General features: G+C 40.9%; 2 protein-coding genes across 2 annotated transcripts in view; one reads left to right on the forward strand and one right to left on the reverse strand.

The window, feature by feature from the left end:
- The window catches only part of TXK (TXK tyrosine kinase), a 67,279-nt gene extending 64,159 nt beyond the window's left edge, over positions 1-3,120 (forward strand). Inside the window, exon 15 of the mRNA XM_082462486.1 lies at positions 370-3,120. Within this exon, the coding sequence (XP_082318612.1) occupies positions 370-438 (69 nt within the window). The 3' untranslated portion in view covers positions 439-3,120. The remainder of the gene's footprint in view (positions 1-369) is intronic.
- Positions 3,121-12,359: 9,239 nt separating this feature from the next.
- NIPAL1 (NIPA like domain containing 1) overlaps positions 12,360-21,921 on the reverse strand; it is a 28,172-nt gene continuing 18,610 nt past the window's right edge. Inside the window, exons 4-6 of the mRNA XM_082462489.1 lie at positions 19,622-19,712; positions 17,895-18,055; positions 12,360-17,360 (exon numbers count right to left, since the gene is read on the reverse strand). Of these exons, the coding sequence (XP_082318615.1) occupies positions 16,741-17,360; positions 17,895-18,055; positions 19,622-19,712 (872 nt within the window). The 3' untranslated portion in view covers positions 12,360-16,740. The remainder of the gene's footprint in view (positions 17,361-17,894; positions 18,056-19,621; positions 19,713-21,921) is intronic.

Consider the following 21,921-nt stretch of genomic DNA (forward strand, 5'->3'; position numbering starts at 1 on the left):
TGGAAATGTGCTATGTCTGCACTATCCAATATGGTAGCCACACCTGGCTATTGAAGAATTGAGAAGTGGCTAAGTGTGACTGAGAACTGAATTTTAAAATGTATCCTCTTTTAAGTAATTTGAATTTAAATAGCCACATGTGGCTAGTGTTTGCAGCTCTAGCTATTTTACTTTTGGAGTGCTCTCTACCCTTATATTTTCACACGCATGCCTCGCTCAACTGCCGTTCATGTCCTGCGTATCAGCCAAGATATCTTTCTCTTCCATTTGTGGTGAACCAGCCTGGATCCAGGTCCTGCCAGCAAGTTCCAGAGCTGGCGTCTGAGTGGGTCTTAAGCTGAGCTGACCACCTCTACTTCCCTTTTCCAGAAACCTAAAGGCCGCCCGACGTTTGCTGAGCTGCTGCAGGTTCTCACAGAGATTGCAGAAACCTGGTGACCTGAAGAGAATGCCAACCCCGAGGATCGTGGTGCACGACTGTCACAAAAGGAAACCCTGGGTGGGGTCACTGATGGTGAATATCTTCCTTTAGAGTCGCTGACTCCTGGAAACAGTTCAAAGATCACAGGCTTTTCCAACTTTTTAAAGCTTAAGAATATTCTGACAATAATTTTTCTACGTGTGTTTGACAGTGACTTCTAAACTCGGATTTTTCTGTAATATTCTTCATGTCCCATATGTGAAGAAGGGAAAAATGCTCCATAGTGGTCTTTATGGTGGCTGCTGTTCACAAGAAGTGCCCAGAGAGCCCCTGAGCATACCTGAGAACCTGATCCTTTACCGAGGAAAAGACTGAAGAGGAGGAACATCCTTTATTTTGGTGGCCCATGCATGGAAGATGAAAATAAATTCTGCCCGCTCCTGGAATAAAGGAGCCACCCCTGCAGAATCTCATGCTTTTGAACTGTACAGATCTTTATGAAAAACGCACCTTTACAAACCACATGAATGTGGGCATTCTGGAACTGTCTTTCATAATCTTCCCTATGTTATTTAAGAAATTATTTTTGCACAGATCTGATTATTTTGGAGACAGTTTCTGGTGTTCCAGTATTCAATACTGTTATAGGAGAAAGTTCTTCTTTGAACAGGTCCTGGTGATGATTCTATTTCTAGTGAGATCCATTGTCCAGGACAATTCAGAACCCGAATCTCAATTCTGAGATTTCACACTTTGTACATGTGAACTTGGACAATTGAAGAAGCCTCATTTTGTCGTAGGAAGTACCTCCAGTACCTTTTCTAGAAGAGGACTTTCTTTTTCCACAAGAACAAGGGGAGGGCTTCCCTGGTGGCACAGTGGTTGGGAATCCACCTGCCAATGCAGGGGACACGTGTTCGAGCCCTGGTCCGGGAAGATCCCACATGCCACAGAGCAGCTAAGCCTGTGCGCCACAACTACTGAGTCTGCGCTCTAGAGCCTGCGAGCCACAACTACTGAAGCCCGCACGCCTAGAGCCCGTGCTCCGCAACAAGAGAAGCCACCACAATGAGAAGCCTGTGCACCGCAACGAAGAGGAGCCCTCACTCACCGCAACTAGAGAAAGCCCACGTGCAGCAACGAAAACCCAACGCAGCCAAAAATATAAAATAAATAAAATAAATAAATTAAAAAAAAAAAAAGAACAAGAGGAGGCAAAAACAAGATATTCAAATATTACACCAAGTTCCATTATTTCTGAAGTCCAGGGTATTGGATTCAAGATGAAAGAACCAGGAATCACAATTAAATCTTAATTTTTCATGTACCATTTGTAGGAATGATTGGAAATTGATCTTTGTCATCCTGAGTGCTTTGGAAGTACATAGGGAAAAGGGTGCTGCAGAAAGCTGGAGTCGGTACCATTAGGTTTAACAATGGGAGCCTATTATTTGTGGATTGTCCCACCCTGCATCATGGTTCTGGGGGAACGTGTTTTATGATTCTCATGAGATTCTAAGATGCTGGCTGTCAGTAGTTGTGACTTTTAAATCATATTTCCCCACTCCAGGACATCTTTCACTATCAGTGGTACTCAGTCAGTGTGCATTGAAATAGTGAGCATCAGACACAAGAATTATCAATCTTCATCATGCAAGGGGTGGTCTCAGAAATCTTTGAGATACTGTGCTGTTTCTGGAACTATCATCTCCCTTCTCCTAATGATTCCTGCTATGGGGAGGTGAGACAGAGGGCTCCTACTACTGAGACCTTAGTTCAAGTGAGATATGTGAAAGCCTAGCTCCAGAAGACATGAGACTATTTAACAGCAAAAGCCAAGGGAGGCGAGGTTAATATTATGACATAGGAAATAAAGAAGTATTAATATATGCAGGAAGATGTCTTTCTCAGGTTTTGCTAAGCTTAGAAGTCCCCACTCCCCCCTCCAAAAAAAAAAAAAAAACCAAACCCAAACACTGAAAACACAGAGCATCTGCCACCCCTATAGATGCAATGCAGGGAGACAGTACAGAGCAGACTTATGCCTGGGGATCATATGGCAGCAGCTGGCACTTCTAAGAGCATATATTGGTGTTGGCAAGCAAATTCTATTCGTTTTAACAAGTCAGGAAAGTTTGAGACACCAAATTAGGAAAGGAACAACTGGATTGTCACATAGGTAACTGAGACTCCAGATTATGTGTGAATTTGGAATGTCTATGGACAGATTCAGCATTCTCTGTCTAGCAAAAGAAAAAAATTCTTTAAGAAGTAGTCACACGACTTCTCCTGGAAGAGAACTATGTTTTGCGATGAATCTCAATATTAGTTATTGATATGGGCTCTCTGTGGGTAGCTTAACTAGTTAGGGGTGAGATAGTACAATACTTAATCAGCTCTGTGTTAGAAATGAACAGGAAGTTTAAGGGTTGGTTGTGGGTGAGAGTCCTAAAAGGAGAAGACAGGAGGTCAGAGGAGAGAGGAGAAGCTCAGAAAAATGGAAGGAATTTGGAGGCCAAGCAGAAGATATGATCAGTGTGAATAATAGGTTGGCAAGAATAGCCGAAGGAGTTTTTTTCTTTAGTAAACTTTTTATTGAAGTACAATACACTGTCCCACTATTGCATTGGTAACAGGTTTGACTGGCAATCAAACTCAGAAGACACAGTAGTGTTTGATCCAGCTCTTAGTTTGCTTAGCTTTTTTTTTTTTTTTTTTTAACTTATTTATTATTTATTTTTGGCTGTGTTGGGTCTTCGTTTCTGTGCGAGGGCTTTCTCCAGTTGCGCAGAGCCGGGGCCACTCTTCATCGCGGTGCGCAGGCCTCTCATTATTGCGGCCTCTCCTGTTGCGGAGCACAGGCTCCAGACGCGCAGGCTCAGTAGTTGTGGCTCACAGGCCTAGTTGCTCCGCGGCATGTGGGATCTTCCCAGACCAGGGCTCGAACCCGTGTCCCCTGCATTGGCAGGCAGATTCTCAACCACTGAGCCACCAGGGAAGCCCTGCTTAGCTTTTTAGAAGGATTCAGGACAGGGAAAGAGCATGCACAGCCCTTCAGTCTCAGTGGAAGCCAACAATTCTCCATGTGCATCGATGCTTGGGCCCCTCCTCTCTTGCCTAGAGACTTGTATATAGTTGCTGGTGATGAGGCCATGGGGTGTGGGGTTCATCTTCATACAAAGAAGCTTCTCCCTGGGTTTATCACCCGTCATGTAGGCTACAGATGATGGGTCTCCCAGCCTGTGTGCTGTCTCACAGATCAGAGATTTCACAGTGTGTAAAATACATGTCTGGCCTTGGTACCCAACATTCCAAATCTGTCTTAACTTGGGGACATATCTAGGGGACTGATGCTGGGAGAAGACAAACCTAAAATCCTCCCAGGAAGGTCTAGGTCTGGGAGAAAAAGAGCACAGGCCTGCTGTTAACCCTTTGCTCACATATACATAAACAAAAGTACACAAATCATATGTATATGGCTTAATTTTCACAAAGTGAATATGTCTGTGTAACTAGCACTCATATCAAGAAATGGTTACATTCTAGAATTTCAGAATCCATTCTCATTTCTATTTAAGTCATTAAACTAATAGCAATCAGTATCCTGATTTCTAACACCATGAATTAGTATGAGGTATTTTTGAACTTTCTATAAATGGAATCCTATGGTATGTACACTATGCGCCTGGCTTCTTTTACTTAGTACGTTTGTTTGATCCGTCCGTGTTGCATATAGTTGTATTCATTCATTCTCATTTGCATATAGTCTTCTACTGTTTATTTATATCACAAATTATCTATTTTACTCTTGATGGATATTTGGGTTGTTTCCAATTTTTGGCTATTAAGATGAATGCTGCTATGAACATTGTTCTACATGTCTTTTGGTGAAAATATGTATGCATTTCTGTTAGGTATATGCCTAGGGGTGGAATTCAGAGCCAAAACATATGTTTAGGTTCATTTTTTGTAAATAGTGCCAAACAAAGCCCAAATGCCTTTTTACCAGTTGGTTGCTGTTCTTTTAATAACTCACCCTATTCCCTTGCCTGTATTGTCCTCTGCTCTTTCCTTGTATCTGCCCCAAATTGTGTTCCCTTGGAAGCATCTTCCAAACACAGCAGCACCTAGAGTGAGGGTGGAGGGTTATATTCTTTTGGGGCTTCCTAAGGACTGGGTATGTGGTTTGGGCCAGTGGCCGACTTCCCAACTCCCTTTAGAAAATCTTCCTCTAGTTCAGGGCTTCTCAGTCTCCGTGCTATTGACATTTCGGGCTGGATAATTCCTTCCTGTGGAAGGATGTGCTGTGCATTGTAGGATCTTTAGCAGCATCCCTGGCCTCTACTCACTAGATGCCAGTAACACACCCCACTCCCCCTAGTGGTGACAACCAAAAATGTCTCTAGAACCTTGCCAAATATTCCCCGCGGGGTAAAGTCACCCTTGCTCGGGAACCACTGATCTAGTTACAAAAGGATCTTGACCTGAGATTAAAGAGATCCATGAACTTGAAAGGAAAAGAGAAAAATCACATCTTTGTTTTTACTAGCCTTTAACTAAAATTTAGCATTTCCTGTCATTCTAAATGTAGGCAAACAAAACAAAACAAAACCTCAAAACAACCAACCCCCCGCCCCCCCAAAACCCCAGTACCTTATATTAGCAATGTCTGTGACTTTGTCTTAATGCAAAGAACTGTTATTTTCATATCATGTGGGAGTTGTTTCAGCTTTCTTGAGAAAGAATTTGCATTCATCACTACTTCAAAGTCTCAGCTTTTAGGACGGCCACTAGATCTTGTCACTTAACTCAGTAAACAAGACATGTTACTAAGGCACACATGTTTTTAAAATATTTTGATAACTTTCAGTATAACTGGTTACCTTATTAGTTGTGTGTATTTTTATTTTATTCATTTAAAAACATTATGCCGAGAAGGGGTATAAAGGTTTCACTAGACTTCCAAAGTGATTCGTACCATTAAAAAAATTAAGAACCCCTGTTTTGAACAGAGTTTCTGAATTTGCAAAGGTCTGTATGTGCTAGGCCACACCCATCAAATGCTTATCATTGCCTTAAAGGAAGCCCCATGAGGCTTTCATCTGGGCCAGTCCTGTAGGCTGATTGGCCAGTGTGCACATCCGTCCTCAGAGCCACCTCCCTGCCCACTTTCCATACGTTGTCAGGGCTGCTCCTCAGTTCTGCTTTGGGTGTCCTCCTTCCACCTGCCTTCTGCCCCTGTCGGGGGACCAAGGTGTGATGAGTAGAGTCTCAACTGCTCCCATGTTTGGCAGCAGAGAGGGGCTGGATACCAACCGGCTCCTCGAGCCTGTGTGGAGTCCTACCCCAGATGAGCATTTCAACCTCTCTTCTCCCCCAGAGCTCCCACATCTGGCCAGTTGGAGAGAGAGAAAGTAGATGAAATCAAATCTCTCTGTAGGCTCCATTTCACTTCCAAAACAAGAAGGAACCCCCCCTCCCAAACCCCAAACCCAATTCAGACTAGCATTTTTGACTGTCACTACTGTAGGGGGTGCTACTGGCATCTAGTGGGCAGAGACCAGTGAAGCTGCTCAACATCCTGCAATGCACAGGACATCCCTCGCAGCAAGGAACTGTCCAGCCCACAAGGTCAATAGCGCCAAGGTTGAAGAGCGTATTATTGGACCAGGTGACTGTGAAGTCCAGGGGTGCAGAAATTCACCCTGTTATCATAGTTCCAGCTCCATTTCTTGGTCCTCAGGCTGCCTCCCTTTCTTCCCCTCTCCACCCCCAGATGAAAAGCGGCTGCTATAGTCACATACCTGTTGACCTGAAATAAATAGACGGCCAGATATTTCTCCAGCACAGATGGGTTTATTTGGGATCAGCAGAGAATTGCAGTTCAGATTCTGCAAGCATGATGAGCCACGTGCAAGTTCCCGCATGGCAAGGGAAGGAGAACGTTTTCATAGAGGGGAAAACGAAGTTGGGAGGGCTCTAGTAAACAGAGTCTAAGGCTTTTCATTGGCTCAGTCCTTGCCAGGAAAGAAGAGTCTTTCTTCTTCCTGTGGGGCTCTGCTGTCATCTCAGGGCGTGAGAGCTCCTGCTTCTGGTCTCCCAACTCTATTTCATTGAGATTTCTCTTTATTAATTTTTTACATACTTCACCTTGACACACCATATTATCCATAGGGAGGAAACATCTTTGTCCCAGCATCTCCACCAGAGTCCTGATACTCTCATATTCTCTCTGACTGGATCAGATCTACAAGCCTCCCTGAACAAGTCTCTGCAGCTTGGGCATGGAATGCTTTGATTGGCTTAGCCTTGGTCACATGTTCCCAAAAGAGCCAGGGATGAAATCCATTTACCTGCAGCCACTTGGAGATAGAAACTGAGAGCTCTGGGGAGGGCAGGGGGGCAGTGAGTAATAGATGCAGGAATGATAATCAACAAATGTCCACCATTCTTCTCTTCCCAATTACTCTCTTGCTTTCTGGCCATTTAACATGCGGTCCACCATCTTCACTAGTAACAACTTGGAGCTGTTCGGCTATGATCCCTACTTCCTTAATGCAGATTAGCTCAAACATAATTGGTAAATTGGGGGTTTGTCAGTATTAAGTACCAGTTGGGCCAGGTTCAGTTTTCTCCAGCACTTTAATGTTTTGAAGTGATCTGGGGTAAACTTTCTCACAATTAAAGAGAGAGCCTTAGCAGTATATGAGGATCTTAAGAAAAAGCTGAAAAGTCCTATGAGGTGCCTTCCTTTAGTGACAGTAGTGGCAGGTTTGGTGACTTCCTGTATGATAAGCTGTCTGGGAAAGCTGAAAGTGCAGGTGAAGAATCGGCTTGGATTGAAGCAGTGCACTGTTTCCTTCTGTCACTTGTGCCCGTGCACTCACTGACCACGTCTCCTGCTACTCCCCTGTTCGCCATGCCGCCCCTCGCACATCCCAGGCACTCCTCATCTCAGGGCCTTTGCACCTGCCGTTCGCTTTACCAGGAGTGCTTCTCCTGGATATCTACATGGCTTGCTTCCTCATCTCCTCAAGGTTCTTGCTCAAATGTCACCCTCTCTGTGAGGCTTTCTTGAATCACCCTATTTAAAATGATAACCCCACCATGGACTTTCCCTGTCTCCCTTTACTGTATAATTTTTCTCTATAGCTCTTAACACTGTATTAAAAAAATAATACATTTATTCTTATTTATTCTGTCTATTTTCTGTCTCCCTACCCTTGAAACTGTAACATGCGTGAGGTCAGGCATTTTTGTCTGTTTTGTTCACTGCTGTATCCCCAGGTCCTCGAATAGGGCCTGACACAGAGTTAAGCTAAGTAAATACTCATGGAATAACCCAATGAAATAAAAGCAGTGGAATTATCCAGAGGCTTCGTCTTCCAGAGGTGGGGGACCAGTCTGGTAAGCAGCTCTCGTCTTGGGATTCTGGGCCAGTCCATTGCTTTTCCACACGATGGTGGATCATTTTTCCTCCTGGTTGTAGTGTATAACCTCAGGTGGTCATCCATTCTTCTTTTTGGTAGAAATCTTACTTTTTCCAGAACAATTTGACTTACACATAAATTTTCTATATCTCCCTTTCCCTATTTACGTAGAGAAAAATACATTATGTTAGGGATTGATATCAGATTAATAGAAAAAAAAAAGATACCTGAATAAATCTACAGAGAAATATAAATCCATATAGACACATCAATATTTAATAGAAGAAGTGGATAATCCTTATGTCTGCAGCAAGGATGGAAATTTCCTCACACTACTGCCAGATGTACAAGCAACCTGCAGATACTTTATTTTGTCTATAATTTTCCTATTTTCCTCGGGTGCCCCTACTTGCTGGGAAAACTCAATTTAGCTCAATCTTGTAACTTTAGTCCAGGGCAAAAATGAAAATATTCTCTGTGGTTGAAGTGGGTTGACTCTCAGATTTTGCCTTTCCGTCTGTTTCTGCCAAGGTAGCATCTGGGCATAGAAGAGAGAGGGGTGGCTTTATCCGGGGGTGATATTCAAAATATTTACCAACTGATTTGGTACAGGTACAGACCAATCAGAATGGATGCTGATGCCAGTAATCTGTCCAGCCGCTCTGATGCAGACGGCGACTATCAGCCCTGGCAAGGTGACCTCGAGGTGGTGACGTGAATGGGAGGGCTGCTTGGATTGGAGCAGTGTCCCCTGGCACCTCTGGTCTCAGCAACATTTCTTATCAGCCTGGTCGCTGCTTGCCCTGCTGGCATTTGCAGACCATGTCGGTGGCTGGTATAGGTTGGCCTCTCCTGAATTGGTCAGGAGAAGGTATTGGGTAAGTGAAGGTATTTCAAAGACAGTATACCCGTTCCCTACTTCCTTGTAGGAGTTGGGGGTTTATCTTCCAAAAGTCAGGTATAACCCTTTATTCTTCCTGTTATGAAAGGTTGAAATACACAATTTTCTAGGCTCTCTTGTGGCAAGCATACCCACATGAGAAAGTTCCACATAACGAGATGCAGCCAGAAGCACCTGATGAGAGCTTCCCTTCCTGAAGGAAAAAACAAGTCTCACCAAAAGGAAAACTGTTGCTTCTTCCTACTTGGAACATGGCTTTGAGACCTGAACGTATAATGCCTATCTGTGACTCTGAGGAAATAAGCATGAAGATGAAGGCCCATGGATGGAGTTGCCAGATAAAATACAGTCAGCCCAGTTATATTTGAATTTCAGATAATCAACAAACAATCTTTTTTTTTTGGCCGCCGCGTGGCCCAACCAGGGATCGTACCTGTGCCCTCAGCAGTGAAAGCACCGGGTCCTAACCACTGGACCGCCAGGGAAGTCCCAACAAACAATTTTTTAGTGAAAGTGTTGTAGCCTTTTCTCCTGTTGTGGTCACCCCCAGAAATGGATGAACCCCTATCCCAAATTTGATTCCGATGTTGAGACTGTTGACGTCATACGCATACCGAGAGAGTAGGAAAGATTTCCGACTCACATAGTGAGGGTTTCTGGGGACATCAGGGGACAGGTTCCCCAGCAGACCCAAAAATGACTTGAGAGAGCAGGGAGGGGCAGCTGCCTTGGGGTTTTGTGGTGAGGGGGGCTGGAGCTGAGGGGAAGGGGCTGAGCTTGCGTTGTTTGACCTTCTGGCTGGTACCGAAGGAGGGAGCAGCCGTTCTTATTAGCTCGCTCAGGCGTGGGCAGAAGAGGAGGAGACATTGATGGGGCTTGAAAACTGTCATTCATTAGTCAAACATCAAAAATGGAGTCAGACTCTTTGCTACAGTAAGTGTGTTCCAAAGATTGTATGGACATACTTATACTGAATTGATGTGTCGTGTGTCTGAAATTCAAATTCAGCTGGGTGGCGTTTGTTGTTGTTGTTAAATCTGGCAGCCTTATCTATAGAGCAGGAATATACAAAGGGCATGAGTCTCTCCTGTCGTTGTGGAGCCATTGCGCCAACTCTGCACTGCTCACTTCCAGACTTCTTGTTTATGAGACAAATGAATCCCTATTTCTTTATGGCAGTATATTAGTCAGACGTTGAATTACCTGAAGCCAAACCTGTTCCTAAATGATACATCTCTACTGACTCTTCTGTTGGCAGTTATCTAGAGCTCTTCTGTTGGAAGCTACTATACGCTTCTACGCAGGTGCAGGTTATGTACCTCACTTCAAAGATTGTTGAAATCTGTCTAAGAAATTGAAAATAACCACAACCACAGAATGTGCATATATTATATTTCAGCACTTTTAAAAACACAACTTTGCAATTGGGATGTGACTTTTATAGGTGGGGTCTTAGATTAGATCTGTTGTTCTCAACCCTGGCTGCATATGAAAAATCATCTGGAGAGCTTCTAACAAATAACGTTGCTGTACCCCACCCTCACATGTTCTCTTTAATTGGTCCAGGGTGGGGCGCAGGCACGGGAATGTACAAAAGCCTTCTCAGGTGGAAGTAATGTGCAGTTAGGGCCAAACATCATTGTATGAGATAAAATACTTTATGTACGTATAGATGTGTTTACTCTGGGTCAAGGCTTCTTGTGAAGTTTTTTAAAAGGTGGAACTAAGGGAGAAAGATGTCTCATCGATGCCTGATGACTAACAGCTGTTCAACAGGAGGCCCCTTACTAAGCATTGGATGCTTTAGCCAGCCTGCCTTAAGACACCAGCATGGCCAGGGAATCAAAGCCAAGGAGAGCAGAGGGAATACAATGGCTTTTTACAAGGAGCCAGAAATCCAGAGGCAGGAAGTCTGCAGCTTCTCCTCACTTGATAGCGGTCCTACCAGGTCTCTGGAGAAGATATTAAAGGAGCCAAGAACCTGGTAGAGGATTCTACTCTGTATATCTCATGGGGGCGCGATGGGGGGAGGTGGGTAGCGGCGCACAAGACATGCAGAATTCCATGAAACCTCAGGAAAGAGCCAAAAGTTCAAATATTTTAGGAAGGGGGTTTGTTGTTTTGTGAAATCTGCTGGTTGATTGGGGGAAACGAAAGTCAGGTGAATTGACTTCTGACTCTGAAAGTAAGCCTCGTTTTCTTGTCTGCTTGGGAACCAAACTGGACGTGTTTCTGTTCAGCTACATGTTTTAGATCTCAGCCTTTATGTCTCATTGACGATCCTGAAGTCATGGACTTTCAGAGACACTGGACACACAAATGTGTTTGGTAGAAGCGTTTAATCTTCAATCTGTTGGACTGTGAATTATCCTGATGTTGTAAAGGTACATCATGTGATCATGTCGTGGGGACCTGCTTCATCCAGCCCCAGCTACTCCACACTGTGCAGCAAAACAAGTAATATAACGCTTGATCTTGTTTGACCAGTTCCTCCACGCTTTTTATTTTTCCTCTGGCTGCGGGCTAATCTCCCATCAGCAGGCACGTCCCCATAAGAAGTGGAACTGCTGCGTGTAACCTGAATTGCACTGAATTCCTTAAGTCCACCTGATTCTAAACCAGTTTGGTTCTCACAGTGAAACCACATTGTGAAGCCGCTGATGTTGATCCTCCTTTTTGCCCATGTGGACTCAATCCAGCACCCTCCCTTTGCTGAGTGTCTGTCTGTCTCAGTACTTGCTGAAAAGGCTGAATCACTGCCTTCCTTAAGTTTATACCCTGCACTCCTGTGATCCCTACTCTCAAAGCCTTGCCCTTTTTTCTGTGCATGCAAGATTACTCAGAAGGAATTAAGTGCAAATCAGGTAACAAGGGTAAATAAAACCCCATTCTATCCATAAGAATTTATTTTCTGTTTCTTGCAAGGCTTGCCCATTATAACTCAGCCCTGCCATTCCATGGCTTCAGAAGAAGAGCGATCTCTTTTATTCAAATATACTTTATCTAAATCTCTTCTAGTAATATGATGAAATGTTCATAGTGAAAACAAAGGCAAAAGCTAATTGAGAGACAAGGAGACCTTCTGAGCCGGAGAGCTAGTTTGTCCATTCCTGGTCTGTGAAACAATCTTGTTTTATTGAGCTTAGGCTATGGGATCTTCTTGAGTTTATTTTCTGAATGTTTGTTAGGCACAGTTAACTCAAGGAGGAGCCATCTACCTTTACCCAGATCCATTCCAGGCAACATCTAGAGACTTTATCCATAGATGCTAAACAATCAGGGCCCTGTATTTGGTTTCTGTGGTTGGTGAGTCCCTATAGAAGTCATTCACAATGCAGTTCACAAGCTTTTTTTTTTTTTTTTTTTAATGCTTTTATTGTACCTAGTTGTAAAAAAAATTTTTATTGAAATATAGTTGATTTACAATGTTGTGTTAGTTTCAGGTGTATAGTAAAATGATTCAGTGATTATATACATATATATATATATATATATATATATATATATATATATATATATATATATATATATATATATAAAATCTATTCTTTTTTAGATTCTTTTCCATTATAGGTTATTATAAGATATTGAGTATAGTTCCCTGTGCTATACAGTAGGTCCTTGTTAGTTACCTATTTTATATACAGTTGTGTGTATATGTTAATCCCAATCTCCTAATTTCTCTCTCTCCCCCCCACCACCGCTATCCCCTTTGGTAATTATAAGTTTCTATGTCTGAATCTAGTTCTTTTTTGTAAATAAGTTCATTTGTATTATTATTTTTTTTTTTTTAGATTTCTTGTATAAGTGATATCATATGATATCTATCTTGCTCTGACAGTATGATAATCTCTGGGTCCATCCATGTTGCTGCAAATGGCATTATTTCATTCTTTTTTATGGCTGAGTAATATTCCACTGTGTATAGATATACCACATCTTCTTTATCCATTCATCTGCCGATGGACATTTAGGTTGCTTCCATGTCTTGGCTATTGTAAATAGTGCCACAAGCTTTGGGGCCAGATTGAGTTGCATGCTGGCAGTCAGGAGTTACTGGCTGGATCACAGAAGGCAGGGAGTGGGAAGGGATTCTGGGAACATGGTGCTCAGAACTTGGCTCTTATCTCCACTACCAACCCCTTCCATGCACTTCCCCCCAGTCAAGTAGTTGCTGGGACCTACATGTGGCTGGGTGCGAGTGAGGGCCATGTGGTCTTATGAGGGTCCCAGTGCAGAAAACTGGTGAGAGGCCTTGTCTCATGACGGCTGGACAGGCTTGAGGCTGGTAGGGCTTGGCCTGCAGAGATTCTGCCCCCTCTGTCCCCAGCCACAGGGGAAGTTCTACATATAAAAATGAAAGTGGCTTCTATCTCAAAGGCTTTCTCCCATACTAATGGCATTAGTGGAGATTTGGTTTTCCCTCAGGAAGAAAGGTTTTTTTGTGATTTGTGACCGAAGTAGGAAAAGGTATCTCAGGTAGTAGGCTCTCTCAAAAAACTTTGTTTTTTGCAAGCAAAGCTTTCATTGGGAAACATATGTTGTTCATTGTTACAGATAAAAGTTAAGACTCTTTGTAACCTAAGCTTACCTCTTGGAGGCTTCCTATACACCACAGCTAGGGTACTGAAATGTTTGGTATACGCTAACACAGCTTGCTGGGGGAAGCTGTAGTTCGTTCTAACTCTGCTGAGATGTGCTCCACCAAGGCCTCCTTAGACGTGCCTACATTCCGTGGAGTGGGTAGTCTGGGAGGTTTGAGGGACTTGGATTTTGGTCCTCATTCTGATCCTAAGTAACTATGCGATTTAGGGAATTGCAAATTATTTCTGTTCATCTATAAAACAGACACAGGTAAGAAAGAGGCCGTCTGTACCCTAGACAATTCATGTCTATAGAAACAACTGAGGGAGTTATTCTCAAACATGAATTCAAATCAGAACAGGGAAAATTGATAAAGTCATGGTGATGTGCTCAATACTGAAGTTCTAATGGGGCTAGAAGGAAATTTGCTGAGGGTTTGCAAATGTAAATTTTGATGTAATGCAATGCTACCAAATATTGTTATAATGCTTTTTTCTCCTCCTCCTCCTTTTTCTTTTAAATTTCTGAACTGAGGGGAGATTTCATTACACTGACTGTTCAATAAAATTATCAAAAGATAAGATAGTGTCTCCTACCTTTCGTTCAGGAGATGGTTTTGTGGAGAGCCTTTTTCTAAAACACAGATTTTAATTTCAAGGAAAATGACAAAGCATTAAACAAAGTACAGATTTTTTTTTTAAACCTCAGAATTTTCTTTTTGATTTCAAGGGGTATTTTTGCCTTTACATAAACTTAACTTCAAGAAACTCAAAACTGAACTCCAACAAGCATAATTAAACCACATTATTTGATTGCAAATGAAAAACATACAGAAACATTAATTTAAAAGTTGTAAACTTTCTAAAATGAACAGTATTTATAAACATTTGAAAAATAGAAAATTTCATGATCATAGTTTTTCAAAACATTTGAAAATATTTCATATATATTCATATAAAGTACTTTTCCACAAAGTTTTGTTGGAATGTGAAGATTGCATTTAGTTTGGTTTTATTAGGAAAAATAAAATATTTTTGTCAGAATCATTTTGTATTGTTGAGATAGTATACTAATGGAATTCATTTTCACTTGGATTATTAAAAATGAGCTAAGGTAACACAAATTGAAAAAAGAAAAAGAATATATGAAAACTGGCAACTAATGGTCCTTACCTATATAGTACTGAGACTATGAGAATTACAATGTTGATTCAAAGAAAACTAAATTGTATTAAATGCCTCAATATCAGGCATGATGCGGGTGCTTTCCACATATATGTATTTGATTTCATACTCTTAAAACAAAAATGTTAATTTAATTGCATGTTTCCAAATCTAGAGGGTTTTATGAACATTCTGAAATCTGAACTAAAAATAAAATCATTAACCATTGACCTAAGAATAAAATTGTAAGTTGGAAAATAAAATGAAACTATTATGTTTATAGAATTAGGACGAGCTTTCCATTTGGCTGTGTGAGGATAGCTTTGTGATCCTTAATGACATGTGTACAGATATTCACATAATAAATCTTAAGGTATCTATGTGAGATAAAGTATACATATTAAAATATACACATATGAGACTACCAGTTAAGACTAACACAGTTAGTCTCAATACAGGGATCCAGCATTTTATTCCTCCTTAGACAACATCTTCCTATTTGGGAAAAAGTACTCTGGGTTTCGGATTTGCAACATTTTAGTTTTTCAATGCATATGCCCACCAGAGATTTTTAGAGTTTTTCAAATGTTTCATTGTTTCTCAACATATTGCAGCTCATTAGATCTTTCTCAGACTTTCTCCTGGGCATATGTGTCAACACCAGTTCATTTTCCAACCCAGGGTACACATGGGTTCTTGTGTTCCAAGAACCTTTAACCTGGGCACAATATACCAAGGGCAAAGCTTTGTAACAGGTGACGTTGAAGAAAATCTGACACTAAGATACAGTCGAGTGGAGGACTACCCCAACCTCAGGTTGGATGCTATTAATTTCCTCACCAAGAAGGTGTCCTGGAGAAATCAACAGAGTTTTCAACGGAAGAAGAGAAACTTAAAAGAATTTCTACAACTTTCAGACACTACTTTTTAAGAGAATACTTTTTTTCTACAAACTTGTGTTCATAGCTTATATATCTGATATACAATTAAGGTGAAACAGCAATCAACACAGTAAACATATATTTGACCTGAGGTATCAACCATGAATCTTCCACGGATTATCAATTTTCAAAAGTTTAGAATGCACTGAATTGCACTCAACACTAAACTATGCCGAAGAGACTGTGCCAGCACTTTAGGGCTTTGCAATCATCTCAGGTCATCACCGTGAAAATCAATCACAGTTCAACCGAACTGGAGAAATGCTAAAGTCACTTTAATAGAATTCTGAAGAAAAGAATCTACTATTATTACCCAGAATAGACTTGAGGTAGATTACAAACAAACAAACAAAACTAATAACATTTGACATTAGAAGAGACTAATCCAGTCAACCTGGAGTTTTTGTTTGTTTTTAATGTCATAATTTTTTGGTTAGGATTTTTTTTGCGAGAAATAAGTTAGTCTAGAAATAAGATAGCTAATTTCTTTTCCATTAAATCAATGAGAAAAGATTAATGGATTAATCTATCCATAAACGGTAGAGACCACCAAAAATGGTACTCCTGCCATGCACCTGGAGTGAGATAGGAAAATTTTATGTAGGCTTTAATATGAAAAGGTATTTTCCTGTAGTATTCCCTGAGTTTTCTAAGAAGTTAACTCGCCTTCCTATTCTCCTCAAACTCCTCAATAAGTTACAATTTATAAGCCCTTCATGGGCATGTGTGTCTTACACATTCTAGCCCACCAAGCAGCAGATTTCCAACATGTCTATTTTTTTCTTAAACACTCTACCCTTTAGCTACCTAGTTTAGAAAGAAGGAAGTTGTAGAAGGTGGGAGGCATCAGTGATCTCGCTTCTCAGTTTAAATAATTTGAAACTATGACTCATTAGAGAATGGTGACTGATATTCTGCTTACCAGCACACAGTTGTGTTTACCTATGAATTACTGAGAGACTAAGAATAGCAGCCAAAGAAATGAAGAGCCACCTGGCAGAGCCAAACATATTGTGACCAGAAGAAAGAGATTATTCTGAGTTATCTAACTCTTTGACTTCTTTCATGCTTAGGGAATATTTCAAGTTTGCAGAAATGAAAAACAGCAGAAGCCTTCTGGAGGAGGATCAAAACTTTGATTTTCAAGTTTGATGGCCAAAAATAAAGGCTTTTTTATTTGGGCTCATGTCTAAATTATTAGTTAGAACTTTAAAAATGCCAGCTTTCCTAATAGTTGTTCCAAGAATCAGGTATTCCTTCTCCTCTCCAAGTGTCTCTTAGCGGTTAAAGTTCAGGGTTTCTAGGGACTTTGATCATCAGTCCTGCTAAACAAGGTAATGTCATCATCAAATCCTGGGGCTGAACATTCTACATTCTCTAGTAAGACGTATTTGTCTTCATTGCCATTCAGAGAGAGGACTTCTTTCTGAGTAGTGGATGTCAGATCACTCCAGGTAATGTCAGTGTTTTTAAAAGCATGTAGAAGGAAGATGCCATTGATAATGGTGAAGAACCCACTCAAAGTCCCGATGATATCTCCAGCATTCATGCCATACCATTCTTGGAATAAGATGGCGGAGCAAGTTACTACCATGGACGTGAAGAACACATAATAAATGGGAGTCACAAGAGATGTATTAAAGGTGTCCAGTGCCTTGTTGAGATAGTTAATCTGTGTTGTCACTGAAAGCACGAGTACAGCCAGCAAAACAAAGACCAGGGGATGCTTATAAATGGGCTTCCATTCCAGTAGTTCCTTAATGGCAATTCCCAGGCCCTTGACAGAAGACACTGAAAATGCTCCAATCAATGAACAGATTGAAATGTAGACCAATATATTGGTCTGTCCTTTCTTGGGAGCTACAATCAAAATCAGCACCAAGGAGATCACAGTTATGACCACAGCAAAGGAGATAAATCCTGTTAGGAGGAGAAAAGAATTAGACTTCAGAAAATGCTAACAGGATCAAATCTTTGTGAAATCTTGTTAGTCATGAGTTTAGGAGCCTAGGTGTTTTAGAAAGAGACGTGAGATTGAATTAAAAGACAGGAACAACAACAACATTTTACTGCATGGCTTTCAATATTTCACAATGGACTTTCGCAGACATATCATTTGAACCTCACAGACAACACTATGAGGTACAGCAGGTATTGTCTGATTGACTTTATATTTTCAGAGGGAGAAAGATGTGAAAGTTTGGGTTGGAGTATAAGTCTTTTCCCTTTTCTATCCCCATCTCTTCCTTTCATTCTGTGGAGGGGAAGCATGGACACAAAAATAAGTTGTGTCACCTTTTCAGAAGACTTGTATTACTCGGTCAGACCGTACTGTATCTCAACCCACAACTAGGCTTCTAGGAAGCCTATTACAATATTATTACCAATTCATTTGATGAGAAGAGAAAGTGGAGCAGAATTTGAGTAAGCGTTTCTTTTGGTTGAATCACAGACCTGGGTCTCTCAATTTCATTTCCATTTCATGCAGAGAAGCGACTTCCTCTTCTTGTGGGGCATGGATAACCATCACAGTTGACCCCAATATACTTAATATGCAGCCTATTTTCCCATGAATGTTCAAGTGCTCATTTAAAAAATAGGAAGACAACAGTGCACTGTTGGAAGAAGAAGAAAAAAAATCACTCTTGTTCAGTTACCTTCGGATTCCATAGCAGCTCAGACGTCGCACTGTGGTGCACACCAGTCTGTATCCCAATCAACTGATTGGAATATGCCATGTGACACTGAAAACCCTGGTTGGCTGGCTTCCTTCCCTCCCTCCCTCCCTTCCTTTCTGTGTGTGAAGTTCGTTATATATTACTAAATTTGTATCTAGAAAAATACAAGTAATTAATCGAGTCTGCTTAATTGCTTTTATAGTCAAAAAGTTATAATAGGCATTCTATACACCTGTAATCTTCCCATGACCTTCTAAGAGGTCCCACTCAATTCATTTTGAATTTCCCCATTTTCTCCTGTAAAGCCAAACAAAATGGAAGAACTTTCACATCTTACTGGCATGACACATTTAGAACATGGCTGCTCATGAAAGCTTCAAAGAAAGATATATACCTAAAGAAGAATTACTCTGCTCAGGGCCAATATTTACCTGGTACACACAAGTACAACCATATGGGTTGTCAAATATTAAAATATTTCCTTACCAGCTGCTATTCCTCTGATACTTTCACCTATTCACTGCTCCCACTCCCTTGTTGCCATGGCGTCAGGAAGTTCTAGATTGGCACCACCATGGGCACAGATTATGCCATCCTGCTGCTCAACCAGTAGGCCCACTGTGGCCCCTTCTCCTGATGCCCTGGCACTCCCACCAGGGCATTATCAGTATCCATTTGCACCCAAGACTATGGTCAACTACCAGGTGCTTTCTGAGAGTCACCCTCATGTGGCCACTGATGAGGACTGCAGCCTCAGCAAACAGTGCTACTACCGATATCTATCATTCACTAGTAGCCAGTGTTCTAGTGCTTTCTGTATGGACTCACTTACTTCTCACAACAATCCTACAAAGAAGGTGAAAAGAAGTGGGTAGGCTTAGTCATAAGCTTTCTTCTAGAGGTTGGTAATGAATGGAGATTAAAAGGAAAAGAAAAAGACAACAAACAAAACAGTTGCTTAGTTACAAAATAAAAAGAGTTCATGGGCTCATGGAACACATTCATTTGGAATCATAATAAAGACCAACTCAGAGATATTAGATCCAATTTTTATTAACAGGAAAATGATTCCTGTTTCCAGTACTAAAAGAAACTAAGATATCTCCAAACAGAAGTATCCAGCAGACAATGCAAGAGTTTTAGTGAAAGTTGAAATTTAACCCGAACACCATGCTTTTTAAAGTCCTCTGACAACTACGGTCATTAACCACTATGACAACAGAAAGCATTAAAAGGGCTGTGGCAATTTGTTCAGGTGAGAGGGAAATAAAATCTGCTTGGCTCCACTGAATCGTCACAAAGAAAACACACAATTACTTTGTGTTTTGCGGGAAGACCATCTATTTCCTATTTCTCCTGCTATTTATTGTATAGTCTTCTCACATTATTTTTGTGATTTTCAAAATTCTGTTTTGAGGTATGCTTAGTAATCTGTTTCTTGTGGGTTAAGTTTATCACGGTATTAAAATCCCTCAGAAGCCAAGTTCCTTATTGCTCACGTACCTTATGAGAACACTCAGAGCGCCCAGTGGGGTGACCAAGGTGGCAGGTGCAAAAGCATAAGCTGCAAAATTCGCAGCCTCGCCTGCTCCCACTGGAAAGCAAGCAGCAGTATTAATATAAAAGATAGGCTTATTTATCCTATGAGAAAAACAACTGACACATGCAAAGCAGTAGTCTTTTATCCCAAAGACACTCATATATCTAGTGAAAAGGAATAATTTAACTTCTTTTAGGGAAGGTTTGGTATTAAAAGGATAAACTGTAATTACCTGGTGATACAAACTCAATTAATGCAAAAAGTGGTGACAGAGGAATATCTATTTTAAATGACCTTCAATAAAGTTTTTAGTTACTTTAGAACCAGAAACATATTTGGTCACTCTGATGAAATCTAGAAGAGGTAGCTTTGGAGTAAGAAAGTAAGAATGATTGTTTGCTCAAGAATACCTACTGCTATGCAAATTAACAATAAAGCAGCTTTTAAAATTAGAATGCTTTCTAGAGATGTACAGTCTAGGCAGGGGATAGGCAGAGATGCCTACCACAGGCCTGTGTAGTCAGGCACCTCTGGATTGCAGATGATCTACAAGTAAGTAACAGTATCTCAGTAGCTCAGGGATATCCAAGCAGCTCTTTGCAAGTCCTAACAATATGCTCCTGGAATCCTTTTCTTATCTGAGGAACTCCAGGCTTCCATAAGATAGTGTGATGCAATTAACTTCTAGAGTGAGGGAAAATCCTTCTAAGAGTTGGGCCCTTGAATTGGGGCCAAATTATTCTCATGGGTCACAACTGAATGCTTGCCCACAGAATGTAGTATTTCACGCTGTAAACTGTGCCAAGCAGACACATTGTAGAGAGAGCTCCTGGAACAGATAAAAGACACCAGCAACCACTTTCTTTTTCCCTCTGGCTGCTTTCCACTCCACCCCCCAAGCCCAACCCCAGCCCCAGCCAAATCCACAGGAGTAATCAGCTTTAAAATATCATAAAACAAACAGAAACGTACAGAACGGTAGGAGACTGCTCTCTTAAGAGCAACAGTGGAAGTTTTCTCAGAATAGTAAGTAATGAAATAAAATTCATATTTTATGGCAAGATGAGAAAAATTTAAACATAATTTTTTTTTTTTTGGCCCATTTGGGCCTCCTCCCTCCCCTTTAGTGTGCGTTGTGCGTCTGCATTAACCAGACCTCCTTAGGAGATAACCTTCCTTCTTAATCTCATAAGGGCCCACTATTCTCTTTGTAAGTGCAGCTCTGGATTGTGTAAACTGTCCGTTAGATGGTATTTAATGCCCCCTGTCTCAAGAACTTATAACTGTGCTTTGATCTCTAACAGGCGAAGCAGTTCTGTTTCTGAGAGGCTGTTCCCGGGTTATAATCCTCAGTTCGGTGCGAATGAAATTTTCCTTTTTTTTCTTAGATCGACTGATTAATTTTTTTCGTCGACATGTTTTCTTGAATACTTCATTATTTATATTTTTATCATTATAGACAGCTTTCCAGGAAAATACTGATTTCATAATTAAAGTACTGTATGTTTGTCACTAGATAAAATCTCTGATGTTGAAGACTTGTGCTTTTCACTCTTCAATACTGGCAGAAACTTTGTGCATGGTGAGACTAAAATTACAAACATAGCCATATAATATTCTCCTTCTACTTTCATTCTATTGTGTGGGTAGAGGGTGGAGAGATACAAGAGACAGAGAGAGAGAGAAAAGGAGAAAGAATCATCCAAATATTTATTTGTAATCTTCCCAGCACAGTCCCTGACAACATTTACTCGAAGTAAGAAAACAGATGTGAAAACACCTTAAAAGCTGAAAAAGTTATACAAATTTAAATTATTTTTATTCACCATCCTGTAAGCAGATAGGGTATGGGGTCCCTGGAGGAAAAGAACCAGATATAGCTTTTTGACATGAGAAGCCATTTTAGGACTAAGCCTTTTTTTGATCTAAGCCTGGCCACAATGTTTGCCCCCGAACAGGTCTCAGTAATTAATGATCTTAAGGGAACAAAAGAACAAACTGTTATCAGTCAAGAGAAGTAACAGCAAAGATGATAAATCAGTTGTAAAGACTCCCAGTTCTGTTTCAATGGTAAAGATTAGCCTGAAGTACTTCCTTGAGCTATTTTGCAGAATTTAAGTCCCCTCAACCACCAGATCAACTTGAACCCAAGGGACGATGATGTTGACCTTTTCTTTTTCTTTTTTTCTTGATAGAACCATGGTGCTTCCCCAGCATATATAACACTTATTATTTAGAAGTTGGTTTTTTTTAAGGTATTATA

The sequence above is a fragment of the Balaenoptera physalus genome (genome assembly GCF_965194825.1).
Source record: "Balaenoptera physalus genome assembly, chromosome: 5".
Taxonomy (NCBI): domain Eukaryota; kingdom Metazoa; phylum Chordata; class Mammalia; order Artiodactyla; family Balaenopteridae; genus Balaenoptera; species Balaenoptera physalus.